The sequence below is a fragment of the Dipteris shenzhenensis genome, chromosome 9 (assembly GCF_047967505.1).
Source record: "Dipteris shenzhenensis isolate YYH24624 ecotype China chromosome 9, Dip_SZ_1.0, whole genome shotgun sequence".
Lineage (NCBI taxonomy): Eukaryota > Viridiplantae > Streptophyta > Polypodiopsida > Gleicheniales > Dipteridaceae > Dipteris > Dipteris shenzhenensis.
This window is the reverse complement of record NC_141604.1, coordinates 34858474-34875180: the sequence shown is the minus strand read 5'-3', so window position 1 is coordinate 34875180 and position 16707 is coordinate 34858474. Positions and strand designations below refer to the sequence as shown.

General features: G+C 48.1%; 1 protein-coding gene across 2 annotated transcripts in view; it reads right to left on the bottom strand.

The window, feature by feature from the left end:
* Window positions 1-16707, bottom strand: part of ECA3 (endoplasmic reticulum-type calcium-transporting ATPase 3) — a 204977-nt gene that overhangs the window by 28208 nt on the left and 160062 nt on the right. For both annotated transcript variants that reach the window (XM_087378846.1, XM_087378844.1), the window contains one exon: window positions 5782-5893. In XM_087378846.1, the coding sequence (XP_087234972.1) occupies window positions 5782-5893 (112 nt within the window). The remainder of the gene's footprint in view (window positions 1-5781; window positions 5894-16707) is intronic.

The following is a 16707-nucleotide window of genomic DNA, read 5'->3' as shown; positions in this document are numbered from 1 at the left end:
ATTATACCTCGGGGCGTAGCAGGCTACCATGGACAGCTCTATCCTCTTCTATGGCACTTGCAGCAGGAGGAGATTAGAGGTGCTGGTATGCACGTACAGAGAGATGGTTTGAGGGACTGGGGCTCCACATGGATAGACTACCTCCCTTCCAGTATAGCATGGATGCTCCGTTCTCTCCCCTCTTATCACACGAGGTCAACCAGGTTATCCGTGAGGATCTACTACAGCTACACACTTTTCGGACCTGGTTGGAACCGAGTGAACTCCCAGTGAAGCTTAGCTTCTACAGAGATCACTTCTTACATATCACAGCGGAGGGTTTCATTGACCCACCAGGATACACACAGATTCACCTACCCCACTCGATGAGGATCTCTCTTGGGCGGTTCCGGGTCTCTTCACACAGACTTCGCATCGAGAGCGGCAGAGCAGAGCAACTACCCAGAGAGCGGCGCATATGCACACTATGTGACATACAGGAGGTTGAGACAGAGGAGCATTTCATCTTCAGGTGTCCTGTGTGCTATGAGATTTGAGGACGTTTCCACTGCCTCTTCAGAGATAGTTATGGGATTTTAGCCCATTTCCTCTCCTACCCAGACCAGCGGTGTTTGGCAGGTTTCATTCATGAGGCACTTAGACACCGCGAGAGGATACTCCGAGCACGAAGACAGGAGCAGACTTCTTCCTCGGTTGATCCCTCTCAGAGCTCTATCACGGAGTTCTTTCAGCTAGATCACATGGACCCCAACGAGACGAGGCCTCGACATGACCGTGACCCGAAGCCCGTGACCCGACAGCTCAGACAGAGGGTCGACACACAGATCACACTTGGAGACATCCCCTCCTTGTTTAGAGTTGGAGCCCGACCGACAGGGGTCACAGTAGCCCTGGTTAGACGTAGAGCTACGACCAGGAGATGTGCCAGGACCGCACCTTTGAGTGACTGACAACACTCTATTGCCGACTTCATGCTTCCACTGCCTCATCCATCCTGATATCTTGCTGTTGCTGGGGATGATGATGATATTGATGATGATGCTGAGATTGATATATAGTCGACCATCGACATGACTATGTTGTACTTAGGACTTAGTATTGCCATTCTACATTTTTTGCATTTTTTGCATTTTGCATTTTGCATTGGTATGGACGCTCATTTAGTAGCTCCACTACCACAGCTCGTTGTATCAGGATTTTCACAATCTCATAGACCCATCGGTCTTCCGAAGACTTTAATAAACTTTCTTTCTTTCTTTCTTTCTCTCTACACATCTTAGACTTGGGGGGGTGACCAGGAGCTCCCCACTACGACCCGGTTTTACCACGATCACTTCTTGAGCATCTTGGAGGAGGGATTCATCATCATGCCCCAGTATCTCAAGGACAAAGGAGTCTCGCATGCATTGAGGACCGCTATTGGGCAGATGCGGGTTTCATCCCATCAGTTGAGGATTGAGATAGGGAGAGCAACACGTATACCCAGAGAGCAACGGATCTGCATGCTATGCACACTGGGAGCGATTGAGACAGAGGAGCACTTTCTCTACGTCTGCCCATCCTACTACGAGATTCGAGGGCGATACCACTATCTCTACCAGGATGGGAGTGGCTTTGGCCCAACTATCATGATTGATCCACTTCCATGACCAAGTCTACGTTGGGATTTACCTGCTTGAGATGCACTGACACAGGAAGACCCTGCTACGATAGATCAGAGAGCAACAGGAGGCCATTAGACCATAGGATACAGAGGTAGACTAGACATAGCGGTAGGTCACGTATTTCTATATCTTTGAATCAGCACCAAGGGACAGTGGGATGGAGGAGGAGCTAGATGATATGTGGGCAGTCTGGATTTCTGAGAGAGTGATGCAGAGGCCACCTGCAACACGGAGAGCAACCATAGCACCCTCTATTGAGGTCAGTCCTCAGAGGAGACCGCCCGAGATGAGGGGTCACTCTGAACATAGCTCAACAAGTTCACAGATCGAGGAGACCACGTCCCCCCCCGCCACCACAGCATGAGACCACTCGACAACCGCAGATCCGATACATTTTTGCCACTCGTAGGCGTGCCACCACGGTGCCGGTTTCGAATTCTGAGTCCCAGGCTCTAGCTCTAGTTTGAGCCTAGCTCCACCATCCTCGTGATATATTTTGTATTGGGTTTTGCTTGAGCTATTGAGCTTTTTATTTCAGCATAGTACTTAGCAAAGGGCCTTAGCGCGCCCTTTGCTCCAGCCCTTTGTGGCTTGTATGGGTTTCTTTCCTTTTGATGTGTTTTGCACTATGTCCCATAGATCTGCGAGGCCTTCTGAGGACATTAATCTCCCTCTCTCTCAATCTCTCTCTCTCTCTCTCCCCAGCCCAGCCCTTTGCTACTTTGCCGCTCGGGCCAGCCTAGCCCTGCTCTTCGGCTCAGTCCAACCCAGCCCTCCGCTCCTCTTCCACTCAACCCAGCCCTCCGCTCCTCTTCCACTCTACCCTCCCCTCTTACTTCCTCTCCGCCTCTCCCACTCAGCCCCGCTCAGCCCAGCCCCGCTCTCCTCTCCCCCTCAGCCCAGCCTCGCCTGCTCCTCTTCTGGTCGGCTTGGCCCATCCCCTAGTTCAGGGGTTAGGATAGTTGGGGGGCCTAGGAGAGAAGAGGCACAACATGGACCCTAGAGAACAATAGCAGCAAGAACAAAGATCTATGAGGAAAAGCTATGCACTGGCAGCCTTAAACACTCTTGCTCCTTTTCCAAAGACGTTTGCCAGGTGATTCACTACTCCAACAAAAATCAAGGGCTATCAAATAGAAAACAAAGATGAATGTTCCTCAACAAATGAGAAAAGAAAGAAAGTAAGAAAGCAAAGAAGGATTCTTAACACCTGCAAAAGACAAAAAATGCACATGAGACTAAAATCTGGAATATGTCATGCTCGTACACCCCATGTACGGAAACTAGAGGTGTCTCAGACACGTCTACAATATGTAGTGAACAGAAACCGAAACAATGTTGGAAAAAATTTATCCCAGAAAGAAAAGAAAGAAAGACATTTTATTAGTGTCTTCGGAAGACTGATGGGTCTATGAGACTGAAAGAAAACATGATACAAATCACAGTAAGGGTGGAGCTACTAAAACGAGCATCATCACCCGTGCTGAATCCTAAGTCTGATCATACATAATCAAATACATCTGGGTGTGACAATGAAAAGAAAAAAGATTGGAGCGGAGCGGAATCCTCCGTATGTCATGTCGCCCTGGTTGGTGCATAGCGGGTGATGGGACGTTGGTGTCCGTCAAGGGGTGCCGTGCATCTCAGTCTCCTGGAGGAGGCTCGACGCAAGACCAGAGCCACTGTGACTCCCGTGGGACGTATCTCGGGTCTAAACAATGACAAGAGGTCCCCCAGAGTGATCTGTGTGTCCCCTCGATGTCTCGTGTGTTGTGCTACGGTTGTCGGGTTGGGGTCTCTGTCACGTCTGCGGCTAGAGACTAGATGATCAATGTCACTCGATGGGAAGAACTCTGTGATCCTGCTCTGAGAGGTGTCTGATGGTGTGGGCAAGCCCCGTCGCCTGAGTAAGTACTCTTTGTGTCAGACCCCCTCGTGAATGAAGGCCGCGAGGCATCTCCGATCTGGGTAGGCGAGGAATCTAGAAAGGAGCCCGGAGCCCGTCTCTAAAGAGACAGTGGTAGCAACCTCGGATCTCGTAGTACACTGGGCACCTGAAAATAAAAATGCTCCTCCGACTCAACCTCGTGACAGTCGCACAATATGCATATGCGATGCTCCCTAGGGATCCCCTCTGCTCTGCCGCTCTCTATGCAGAGGCGGTGTGATGATACCCGAAACTATCCGATGGAGATCCGTAGTGAGTGAGGCATATGAAGCTCAGTGTACCCCGGTGGTGTGATGATCCCCTCCTCCGAAATATGAAGATTGTAATCTTTGTAGAAACTCAGCTTCACTGGAAGCTCCCTCGCTCCAACTAGGTCCTAAAGGTGTGTAGCTGTAGGAGATCAAGATTGTGATCTTTGTAATCTTTGTAGAAACTCAGCTTCACTGGAAGCTCCCTTGGTTCCAACTAGGTCCTAAAGGTGTGGTCCGATCGGGATGGTGGGTGGGAGTACCGGAGGGGCATCTAAACTGTACTGAAAAGGAGGTACCCTATTGATGTGAAACCCTAGTCTCACAAACCATATGTGAGTTCGTGCATACCAGCATCACTCGTCTCCCTCTGCTGCCAACCTCATGGAGGAATTGACAGCCACCCATGGCAACCTCTCTCTCCCTGATGTGCAGTCCCCATATGATCTAACCCGGTGTAGATATGTGATGGTCTGAAAGGCTGCATCTAGCTGGAGTGGAGAAGCACCAAACTCGGCCTGAATGATGTGATGTGGTACAGATAGTTTCCCCCGGATCATCCGTGAGAGCATGAGGATCTGTAGGCACTCCACCCGTGTCCACTCTATCTCTGACATGTTAGGTCCCCAACAAGGGCTGCCATACATACCGGCTGGTCGGACCAAGGAGTCAAAGAGAAGAGCCTTGGTCCGAGGGTCCTGGAAGTGGGAGTGGAAGACAAAGAAGCTGGGCTAAGGTATATAGACCCTCTAGTATTTCTCAAACATGTCTAATAATTGCATTTGTTGTCCAGCCCACTTCACTAGTCTTGCTCATGGGTGTTGTGAGACAGTCTACCACAAGGTAGTCTAGCTTCGTTGGGCGGGACTCGGTCTAGGATTATAGGGTCCCAAGTGGAGCCCTGGTGTCTTTGGATGATGTTTGAGATTTCTCTCTTTGACCATGTCATAAAAATTAGTTCAATCGCGAGACCCTTGGTAGATGGATCAAATTTAGAAGAGACAATAGGCATGAGCGGTGACATTTGAGTAACACAACTCTGCCGTCTTGTAAGTTGTCACCGATGCTATTTTGGATATTCTTCCAGTCCTACAGCATCGTGGATCGTGCTTCTCTTTTTCCTCTTGATTCTCAATAGAAAGGCTCTTGTCTTCACATGTGGACACTGGTAAGACCACATCTTTTCCATCGATATGTCTCGGGCCTCAATTGGTTCTTCTCTCTATATCCTATCCTTGCATTCTTAACCTCTTGACCTACAAGGGTATAAGCAAGGCTTTAATATTTCTAAACATACTTAGCCCCAATGTAGTTTCTGCCTTGCCTGGCATATCAAGAGTGATGAGAGGCTGCTTCGCTTGGCCTTCACTGATAATACTTTCAAGTCAATCCTGATTTTCTTTATCTTTAATAGGTAAGTCTAGATTCGGAATGTAACAAATATCACCACAGAAAATTTAAGGGATCTATCAAAGCTCCATGTGTTCCTGCTCACTGTTTTCCTCAGTTTACGGCAGCAATACACTAACAAGCTTAAAGTATGAAAAATTTCAGGGTCAAGTATGGTGTACCAAAAGTCTTCTATTCCACCTAAGCAAGCCCTTAAGCCACATAAGGGTAGCTTAGGGATTGTTTGCTTTGAAACACATTTATGACCACCAAGAGTCTTTCCCAGGGTGTAATTGTGCTCCCTATTCTCAAACATGTTGTGTAATACCTTAGGGTAGCTATTCATATTTCGCCCTCTGTTTATTTATGTCATGTGTAGGAGAAGCAACGTTTCTTGTCTCTAAAATAGTGACACTTTTCTTCCAACAAAAACACAAAACAGCAAGAATACGGGTGACAAATATTAGTCGAATGCATGGTTTACTGAAAGCAAAAAATTTATATGTGTAACAAGAGGTCATAAAAGCCATACCAAGCCCACAAATGTTAGGTTGCATTCATCTTCAGCGGTCAATGTTTGCTTGCCTATTGGCATAAGCTTCAAGGCAATTGCAAGACACCTCAATGTTTCCTTTTGTCCAAACCTTCCCAACCACAAACCCAAAGAAGTAACAAGTTTAGTTTTCTATAAAGTTTTGCTGTGAATTAGAAGAGCCGGCCAATATACACTATTCTTAAATACATATCTAGGACACCTAAATGTTTCCTACAGTCTAGAGTTTTACAGTAATGAACACACAAAAAATTAACAATTCTAGTATTACACCATGCTACAGTGGAATACCAGAAGAGAGCATCCCTAGCGGCATTGTGGTATCCTTGAATACACTTTGAAACAATGAATAAGAACCCTAAGGATTTATGGACAATGCTTCCATGGCAAGCAACATTCTGATAAAAATTGCAAATCTCTCACTAGCAAGTAAGCAGAGTGAGCCCTCACCACCCCCTTGTAAAAAGAAAAAAACATTGCAAAGCGTGCATGCTGTCGGTGAGTGGGTGCAAGCTGAGTTTGCAGACACTCACTAGAAGGGGCACAATTTCACATAAGGTAGAAGAAGTTTAAGAGACATTTAGGTAGAAGAGGCCAATAAGGGACTTCTGTATAAATTTTGATGTTGCTGGCCATGTTCAAATCCATTTGAAAGAGCCAGGGAAGGGACTTTAAGTAACATTATTAATATTGTGACTCCTAGACATAATCATATTATCATACTCGATTAGTTAAACAACAGAAAACCTACATGACAAATGAGAATTAATTTGCACACCTTTCCTATAACCCCCTAAACTGCTAATGAGCAGACGTTCAATTTTTTAGACACGTAGTCATGAGACTCATGGCCAGACAGAGACCCCAATCACAGACTTCTTCACAAGAGGGAAGCCCATACTGAGTGGCTTCCGTAAGTATGTGATTCTAAGCCCATCCTTCAGAGATGCCAGACCAGTAGAAAAATGACTACAAGATCAGCAAGCTCTCAGCCCATCCGTACTGAAACCTTAACCAAACCCCAAAGTCAGCTTCAACAAACCAGTTACAGCCTTCCAGTTAATTGCACTTCAGAAATTACCACAACAGGCGGCTGGAATCAAAATCACAGCAACAGGAGAGAATTCACAGTAGACCTCGCTCATGAAGCCCCAAGAAGGATGGAAGAACCGCCCAATGCTTCAATCAAACTATCCTCTTCCATTACAAAGAAAGATTAGGCTAGATGCCTGGGTACCATTGATTGAGTCTGCTCAAGCAGGGGTGAGGGGGTGCCTCAGCAAAGGGTATGGCTGTTTGAGGGGAGGGGTTCCTATCCTTCCGGAGGTGTTACCGGAGGCCAAAGGCCATTGGCGTGAGAAGCATGAGTTTTGCAATGCTCTAATGCAATGGATTGTGCAGAGCGCACCGTGCAGTAGTGTGCGAGTGTCATATGCTATACTGCAGTGAACGATGACGTACGAGTGCACTATGCTAAATGACAATCACCGGTGAACTCCACAACATAAGCAAAATAAGAAAATCCTACACTGGTGAACAATCCCCATATCGGGAAGAGACAAGAGAGATGAGAAAGTGACTGAGTTGGCCAATGTACATATCACTGGACGTGTCCCCAGGTCACAAGTCGCAAGTCACGCGAATACACAAGTCGCAAATCACCAGAATACACAGGTCTATCCCCATAGTAGACAAAGGGTACACACAAGTCTCTCCACATTCTCTCCTTGGCGAGCTCGTAGCTCTAGCCTCTATCTCTCCTCACTCTCCTCTCTTTCGCTCCCCTGCCGAATGCCGAATGCCCCTTTTTCTCTCTCTCCCTTCTCCTTCATCCTCATCCCCCGCCTTGGAGGGTCCCTTCTTCGCTGAGAATCCCCCCCCTTTCTTATCCTCTTATCTCCTTAGCTGTTGAGGATAGCCATTGCGCCGCTGTCTCTCTTGATGGCTTCGGCGACTTTCTAACTCCCTGACTCGCCAGCCTGATGGTGTAGATTCTCCATGTGCAGGTGAGCTGGTTCACCACATCGCTTGATGGCTTCGACGACTTTCTGACTCCCTAACTCGCCAACCTGATGGTGTAAATTCTCCATGTGCAGGTGAGCTAGTTCACCGCATCACTGCACCACTGTATCACTGAACCAATGTGTAAATATAAATACTCCTGACTGCTCCATGTGCTAAGCTCACTCTCCATGTGCACAGCTCTTGATGAGATCACTTTGGACACGATACTCCTGGTTGACCTGTGGTTGACAGCCTCGGACAGTACTCTTGGATGAACCCGTGTGATCGCGTGGCTAACTTGTGTTGACACATGGTTAACATGTGGTCAACAGATGTCGTCATGTGGTCAACGCCTGTCGACAGGTGGTCGTGTGATAAGGTAACAGTTTCCCCCGCCAGGATCATTCACCGTCCCGGTGAATAGAAATGGAGGACGAATCCGTCAAAGAAAAATAAAAATAAACTTACAAACCATTGATATGGTGATGGAGTAGGAAAAGGAAAGAGTACAGACCATGTGGTTGGCCGTGGGAGTAATCCAAGATATGTATTAAGTTGAAACGTGAAAAATAAACTGCTGCATGATAAGGGACAGCATGGAAAATTGCAAAAAAAACTGAGTACATCACTGATATTTACAGTGAGGGCCAAACAGCTTGGCAAAATCTAACAGTGCAAAAAAAAAAACCCAAACACCAACACCCATGTATCAACCCTTGTATGAGATTACTGAGGGTGGTAAACAGCAGCCTGTTCCTCTGCCTTCTCCTCTTCCGCCTTCGTATTTGGCTCTGTGGCCTTTTGCGCATCCCTTTGCTCTGGCTCAGTCATAGGTATCTGTGGATGGGGTGCTTCCTCCTCACACTCAAGCGTGTCCATCACATTTCTCAAATTTTCATACTTGTCTTTATATCGGTGGTATCGCCGGTAGTAATGATCCTTTTGCTCTTGCAAGGTGGACTAGGAAGTCTGGAGGGTGGCCAACTGCATCCGAAGAGCTGTGAATTCTTTCTCCATGGATGAACGCTTCTTTTCCAATTCAGCCACTCTGGATTCTGATTTTTCTTTGGCAATCTCGGAGGAAGACATAGACTCTTTTAACTGTGTAATCTCCTGGTGAAATCTCGTCACCTCTATGACATGCTGGCTGTGCAAAGTTGCCAGAGCTGCGGCATGTTGGCTGCATAGAGTTGTCATTGCTGCTTCCCATTCCTGCCTGTGATTATGGAGGCGATCCTCAAGGGCAGCCTTCTGAATATTCCAAGCGATGTCACGCTCATGTATTGCTGAGTCCTTCTCTTTCTGCCACCTTTCCTCCTGTTGTCGAAGTGTCACGCTAGTGGCGCGCTGCTGGGCTGCCTGTGCTCTCTCGAATTCTAACTTTAAATGTTGTTGTTGAGAGAGGAGCTTATGAGCATAACCTGTGGAATTGAAGACCGCTGTCCCAAGCTGCATGAAGGTGTCGTCTATGATACGTTGAGCAAGATGCAGGGACCTTTTCATCCACGCATACCTGTCGCTGTAATTCATCCTGTCTGCCAAATTAATGACGTCCCCCAATTCCTCAAACATGTCAGGGAGAGCTCCCTCTTCCTCGGTTGACATGTTTCCTGTAGGTGCCAATTTGTCCAAGTGCACAAAACATGTCGGGGCCCTGGAGATCTTTTTGTTCTGTGCGAGGCAGTCCTGCAAGGGAATGGTGAAGATTTGATTGAGATCCTCCTCTTCCCCACATACTGGTGAGCGTTTTTTGTGAAGGACAGATAGTAGTTGGCTGTAATCTTCATTCTGTTTTTCCACCAGGGAAATATTTGAAAGAGGTGGGCCCGATGAAGCAGCTATGTAAGCTGTGAACATATCATTCTCATGAAGGGGTGGGCAATCCACAGATTGGGGCAGAATCCCTCCCTCAAATACCTCCTCTGATGCTGAAGTGGCCGATGGAGCATCTCCTCGAGAGGGGCTCCCACTCCCGTCTCTGGTCCTGTCTCTGCCTGGGGAGGCCGAAATGTGAAGTACACCCTGGGATGACATCTCCTGAGAAAGCCCGTGGGAGTGGGAGTCGGGTCCCAGGCTAAGATTCAGGTCCAACACCTGGTCCAAAACATGGTCAGAGGTCGCCTGAACTATGGTGATGACTGCATCGGTGAAAGTGGTAGGGAGTGAAGACGAAACAGCTGTAGTCCTTCGTAACAATACATCTGTCGAGGAAGTCACGGGTACAACAGTCGTCGTCACTGGTCAAATAGGAGGTGTACCTGGTGCAATCCCTCCCATTGAAAGTCTGGAGATCGCTGGAGAAGCCTGGACAAGTGTGACTGATGGAGAGGTAAGTCCTGGCACGGGCATGACTGATGGAGATACAAGACATGTCCCTGATGGTAACCCTGTGGCACCGGTAACAGAATATACTGAAGAAGCTCCGGTGCAGACTTCATGAGGTGGCGCTCGCCGAGGTGTCCTCCTGAGCGAAAGAGGAGAAGAGGCAGTCCCGGGGGAAGGAACACTGGAAGTGATAGTGAACGATGTGGAAGAGGGGGTGGCAGGAGGGGAGAAAGATGATGAAGGGAGGCGACCTGTGACAATGGGAGGAGGGTTGGCCTTCCACTGATGAAGTAAGAAGGTGAGGTGGGGCCCACAAGTACAGGTATATGTGCTACGACGCTTGCGAACTGTGTTACGAAAGGCAGAGTAGAAGAGTGAGGCGAAATCATAGAAAGTGACCGAGAGAATGGAGTCTAAGGCAGAATGGATCGCCTTGGTGATGAGGGGGAGAGGGGGGGGGCCTGTTGCGCAGGAGAGGGGGAGGGGACTGTTGCGCAGGAGAGGGGGAGAGGGGAAGGGTGGTGGTTAAAGGGGGAGAGGGGGGGCCTGTTGCGCAGGTGAGGAGGAGGGGGGAAGGGTGGTGGGTAAAGGGGGAGGGGGGGGGGGGGGGCTGTTGGAGAGGGGGAGGGGGCTGTTGCGCAGGAGAGGAGGGGGGAAGGGTGGTGGGTAAAGGGGCAGAGGGGGGGCCTGTTGCGTAGGAGAGGAGGAGGGGGGAAGGGTGGTGGGTAAAGGGGAAGAGGGGGGGGCCTGTTGCGCAGGAGAGGAGGAGGGGGGAAGGGTGGTGGGTAAAGGGGAAGAGGGGGGCCTGTTGCGCAGGAGAGGGGGAGGGGGCAAGGGTGGTGGGTAAAGGGGGAGAGGGGGGGGCCTGTTGGAGAGGGGGAGGGGGCTGTTGCGCAGGAGAGGAGGAGGGGGGAAGGGTGGTGGGTAAAGGGGCAGAGGGGGGGGCCTGTTGCATAGGAGAGGAGGAGGGGGGAAGGGTGGTGGGTAGAGGGAGAGGGGGGGCCTGTTGCGTAGGAGAGGAGGGGGGGGGAAGGGTGGTGGGTAAAGGGGAAGAGGGGGGGCCTGTTGCGTAGGAGAGGAGGAGGGGGGAAGGGTGGTGGGTAAAGGGGGAGAGGGGGGGGCCCTGTTGTGCAGGAGAGGGGGAGGGGGGAAGGGTGGTGGGTAAAGGGGGAGAGGGGGGGGCCTGTTGCGCAGGAGAGGGGGAGGGGGCAAGGGTGGTGGGTAAAGGGGGAGAGGGGGGGGGCTGTTGCGTAGGAGAGGAGGAGGGGGGAAGGGTGGTGGGTAAAGGGGGAGAGGGGGGGGCCTGTTGCGCAGGAGAGGAGGAGGGGGGAAGGGTGGTGGGTAGAGGGAGAGAGGAAGGGGGCTGTTCAAAGGGTGGAAATAGAACGTGTTTGTAAGAGAGAGGTAGGAGTTGGACAGAGGGTGGAAAGAGAAGGTGTTTGTAAGAGGGAGGTAGGAGTTGGACAGAGGGTGGAAAGAGAAGGTGTTTGTAAGAGGGAGGTAGAAGTTGGACAGAGGGTGGAAAGAGAAGGTTTTTGTAAGAGAGAGGTAGAAGTTGGACAGAGGATGGAAAGAGAAGGTGTTTGTAAGAGAGGTAGAAGTTGGACAGAGGGTGGAGAGAGAAGGTTTTTGTAAGAGAGAGGTAGAAGTTGGACAGAGGGTGGAAAGAGAAGGTGTTTATAAGAGGGAGGTGGAAGTTGGACAAAGGGTGGAAAGAGAAGGTGTTTGTAAGAGGGAGGTAGGAGTTGGACAAGAGGGTGGAAAGAGAAGGTGTCTGTAAGAGAGAGGTAGGAGTTGGACAGAGGGTGGAAAGAAAAGGTGTTTGTAAGAGGGAGGTAGAAGTTGGACAGAGGGTGGAAAGAGAAGGTGTTTGTAAGAGAGAGGTGGGGAGTTGGACAGAGGGTGGAAAGAGAAGGTGTTTGTAAGAGAGAGGTAGGGAGTTGGACAGAGGGTGGAAAGAGGTGTTTGTAAGAGAGAGGTAGAAGTTGGACATAGAGTGGAAAGAGAAGGTTTTTGTAAGAGAGAGGTAGAAGTTGGACAGAGGGTGGAAAGAGAAGGTGTTTGTAAGAGAGAGGTAGGGAGTTGGACAGAGGGTGGAAAGAGAAGGTGTTTGTAAAAGGGAGGTGGAAGTTGGACAAAGGGTGGAAAGAGAAGGTGTTTGTAAGAGGGAGGTGGAAGTTGGACAGAGGGTGGAAAGAGAAGGTGTTTGTAAGAGAGAGGTAGGGAGTTGGTCAGAGGGTGGAAAGAGAAGGGTTTTGTAGGAGAGAGGTAGGGGTTGGACAGGGGGTGGAAAGAGAAGGGTTTTGTAAGAGAGAGGTAGAAGTTGGACAGAGGGTGGAAAGAGAAGGTTTTTGTAAGAGAGAGGTAGAAGTTGGACAGAGGGTGGAAAGAGAAGGTGTTTGTAAAAGGGAGGTGGAAGGTGGAGAGAAGGTAGAAGGAGGAGGAGTTTGTAAAACAGGATGAAAAGGGGAGGCCGTAGTTAGAGAGAGAAAGTGACACAGAGTGAAAAGGGGAGGCCGCATTTAAAGGGTGGTCATTTAGAGAGAGATAGTGGCACGGGATGAAAAAAGGTGGTCACACTTAGAGAGAGAAAGTGGCTCGGGGTGAAAAATGGAAGGCTCACTTAGAGAGAGAAAGTGACACTCGAGTGGAAAGAGAAGGACCCATTTAGAGAGAAAAATTGGCACCAAGGGGAGAGAGGAGGAGCCATGTAGAGAGAGAAAGTGGCACTAGGGGCAGAGAGGAGGACCCTTGTAGAAAGAGAAAGTGGCCCTCACTCAGAGGGAGAAGATGTCACCAAGAAGGAGAAGGACTAGGAGGGTGTTTTCTCATTGATCATGGTACCTCTTGATGCGTGACCCATTCACCGGTGCAGGTAGAAGTCTGCCTTCCAAAGTGGCCAAGTAGACTCCGCCACTTAGGATAAGCTTGGACCTGTCCAACCACTCACAAACTTAGGTTTGTGTTTGAGAAACTTACTGGAATACAAGAGTACTAAATCTCCGACTTTGAAATTTCTTTTTCTGAGGTTCCGGTCATGCCAAGCTTTTTGTCGCTTCTGCCAAACTTCTTGAGCGAAAACTGCTTCACGTCGATGCTCTGCTAGTGCTTCCAAATCCCACAAGCATTCCATTGTGCAGGCTTCAAGGTTGTCATTTTTGTCTGGAAGAATCCTGTGAGTGTCAAGATGAAATTCATAAGGCATAACGGCCTCCAGTCCATAGTTTTCGGTCATATCAAGGACAACAAAATTGGAGAGAAATGTTACTCCCCCAATCTTCATGTGAACACCTTTGACTGCACCCATTGGTTTTACTCTGTGTTGATCAGCCATGCGTACCTGAAAGTGAACATCACTTGTCAACTTCAACCCAGTTTTTGGAGTGTACCTTTCGGCATAATGTTCACAGCCACCCCACCATCGAGGAAGACATCCTTCAGCTCCACTCCATGGATCTCCACGGTGAGCTTGGGACTTTGTTCACAAGTGAGGGCAGCGTAGGCAGAGAAGTGGTCCGGTGTAGACCCATGCTGAGCCGGTAATGTCTCTGGTGTTGGCCCACTCGGAGTAGATCCCTTGTGTCGACGGGGACGAGCATTTTCTGAGTGAAATCTTCCGAGCGTCCGAGCGAAGGAAAAAAAAAGCTTCCAACTATGCAAAAATATGACAAAAATGGATCAGAAGAAAACATAGTTTCACTTAGAAATATGAAAAGTATTATAGGTTTGCCTATTTTATACACGAATATTTATGTGAATCTTTGGGAATGGTGAGAACATAATGGGATGGCTTTTGAAGAAACCCACATGTAGAGTAGAGTTCTCTATGAAAATTCCCTTATGATCCTTCTTACAACTTTTTACTTAATAGGGGGTGACATTGAAAACCTCTCTCACCCTATCTTCATGAAAAGGTTTCTCCAAAGAAAACTCATTGAAGCAAGCCATCAAGGTAGTTTCGCCAGCGAAACCCCTTTCAACAAGGTCTTTCAAGGTAGTTTCGCTGGCGAAACTACCTTGGACAGCACTTTTAAAAGTGACATAACTTTCACATCCAATGTCCAAATATAGTCATTCAGCCACTCAAATTGATCGGAAAACCCCATTTGAGCACATCTATGGGGTTATATTTTGGAAAACCTTGCATATATAGTATTAAATATTACATGTAGTTTATGAGAGTGATATATAAGCCCAAGTTAATACTTATTTACAGTAATTTAAACTTCCATAGAAACATGTCCATAAATATATTGTTATTAATACTATAAAAACACTTGAAAGATATTGCCATATGATATAAATGTGTTTAATAAGTAATTATTTATGTATAATATTATTATGTTGAGAGTGATTATGAGGGACGTTTCTTAAATGAATTATTTTTCAATACTTTTTTAATGTAATAACAAGGGTACAAAGGGATGTCTATGAATAAGAAGATTTATGTTATGTAAAAATGAATGAGTGACTAGTTTGTATATTTTTATGATAAAGGGATCTAGTTCTAATGAAAATAAAAGTGTAAAAACCATGTTTCCTAAAGAAATAATATTTTTAAAATCTCTTAAAAAACACGCTCGTATAAACCTGCTCATAGGTTTTTGCTCGTAAAATTGACGCATCCTGTGTCGACCTCCTGGGTGGCGATTCAGAAATGTAATAGTCTGATGCTTGATTTGGGGGGACAATAGACAAAGTTGTCGTAGAATGAGGTTGGGCTTGAAACTCATAAGATCTTCAAACAGGGAGTAGTGGTGGACACTAGCATTAGCCTTCTACAACCTCATCCTCCTAGCCTCTGGCCGAGGGTCGAAGCTTACACGAGGATGTGGATGTAGGTCTGAACTGTGAGTCATTGTCTCCAGTGGTTTCTCTTCCATTACTCCTTTCCCTTTTTCCTAGGCAGGACTAGGTCTTGTCCCCATAGCCTCTTCTCTGTTGAGTGCTGTTGGGGACAAAGTGGGAGAGGACCTACTCGTGTCTCCTTATCCCGGTACTGTCCGAGGGTTGTCACTTCTGTTGCAAACCTCACAGTTCTGGACTTGCGGGATGGAAGCTGAGGTGTGCTACCTTCATCTTCAGAACTTGTTTGAAGATCTCTCGTGACACCCTTTACTACCTCCTGATACCTCAAAGGCATAGAGTGATCACCCGAGGATGAGGCACTCCCAGAGTTAGTGGTTGACCTTAATGGCTGTGGGCCCTTCGAGTTTGTTTTTGAATCACTATCAGAAGCCAGCATGGGTGGTCTATTCCTGGCCGTACTGTGTACCTTGGAGGAGGAGAATGACCTCGGTGGGGGAACACTTGTTGAACTCATTGGTGCTAAGGTCTCCGGTGCTGACTCTGAATCACCCTTACATTTGTCACCTTTTGTATGTGACCGTGTCACAGCGCCCACACTGCGCCAATCAAATGGGGATCGTTGCCCTCCCCCGCCACTACTACATCAACCATATTCACTTGGGATACAGGTTCCACTCTTCTATTGGGACAATCTCTGGTGTAGTGGTCGTTTGTGTTGCACTGTGTACAAGAGGGTCCCCCGAACGGCTGTGTACAATCATCTTGGTAGTGGCCGTACTCGCCACATTTGTAACACATGATGGGTCTTCTAAAGTTTGTACCTCTGCCTGCACCTCCGCGTCCACCTCTGAAACCACCCCTTCGACCGCGTTGATAAGAGAGTCCATAGCCACCTCCTGACATAGGTGGTTGGTACGGGGCATAGTATGGCTGAGGATAGAAATAAGGGGAACCAATTGAATTGGGGGCAGGAGCTTGGAGCAAAGGGGGAGTCGGAAGCAATGGAGGTGGCATGACAGGAGGAGGAGGCGGCTCAGATGCTCGTGCAAGAGGGGGAGCAGGAGATACTTCTACTGGACCAGAAGTTATGGGTACCGTTCTGTTGACTGCAGCAACTAGAGGTTCCCCCGAGGTATACTCTGGAAGAAGCTTCCTTAATCCTTTGAGGTACCTACACTCAGAGGCATCATGTCCATGGATCTCACAAAATGTACAAAATGAGGTAGAAGTAGGTACCTTTCGCTTGGAGGGGCACTCCCAGTAACCATGGTTAGAACCCTTGCATTCGGTGCACCAAAGGCCACTTCGAATTTGGGCCTCAAAGGACGATTGGCCATCCACCTTTATTCTATCTTTCAGGCCTTCTTTGATTTCTTCTAACTCCTTGAGTTGCTGCCATGCGGATGATCCCTCCTCTCTTGGGAGTTGGGTGGTCATATTCGTTGATGAGGCAAAGCTTAACTGTGACCGTTCCATCTTGACAACTTCTTTTAGGAAGTCTTGAAGTGAGGCATGTTCAGGGAGTTTATCCACCAATCTTATAGCAATGGAAGGGGGTAATGCTTTCAAAAACCATCCCTTCATGACAGCATCATTAGGTGGCATAGACATCTTTGCCGCCAAGACCCTCATCCTTGTGTACATCTCAGAGATGCTTTCTCCAGGCTTCATGGTGTCAATGGATAACTCTTGGACAATCATGTGTTCGAATTTTTCCAACTTGAAAGTACGTAAGAATTCCTCCCTTAGGTCTGTCCACGTCTGGAA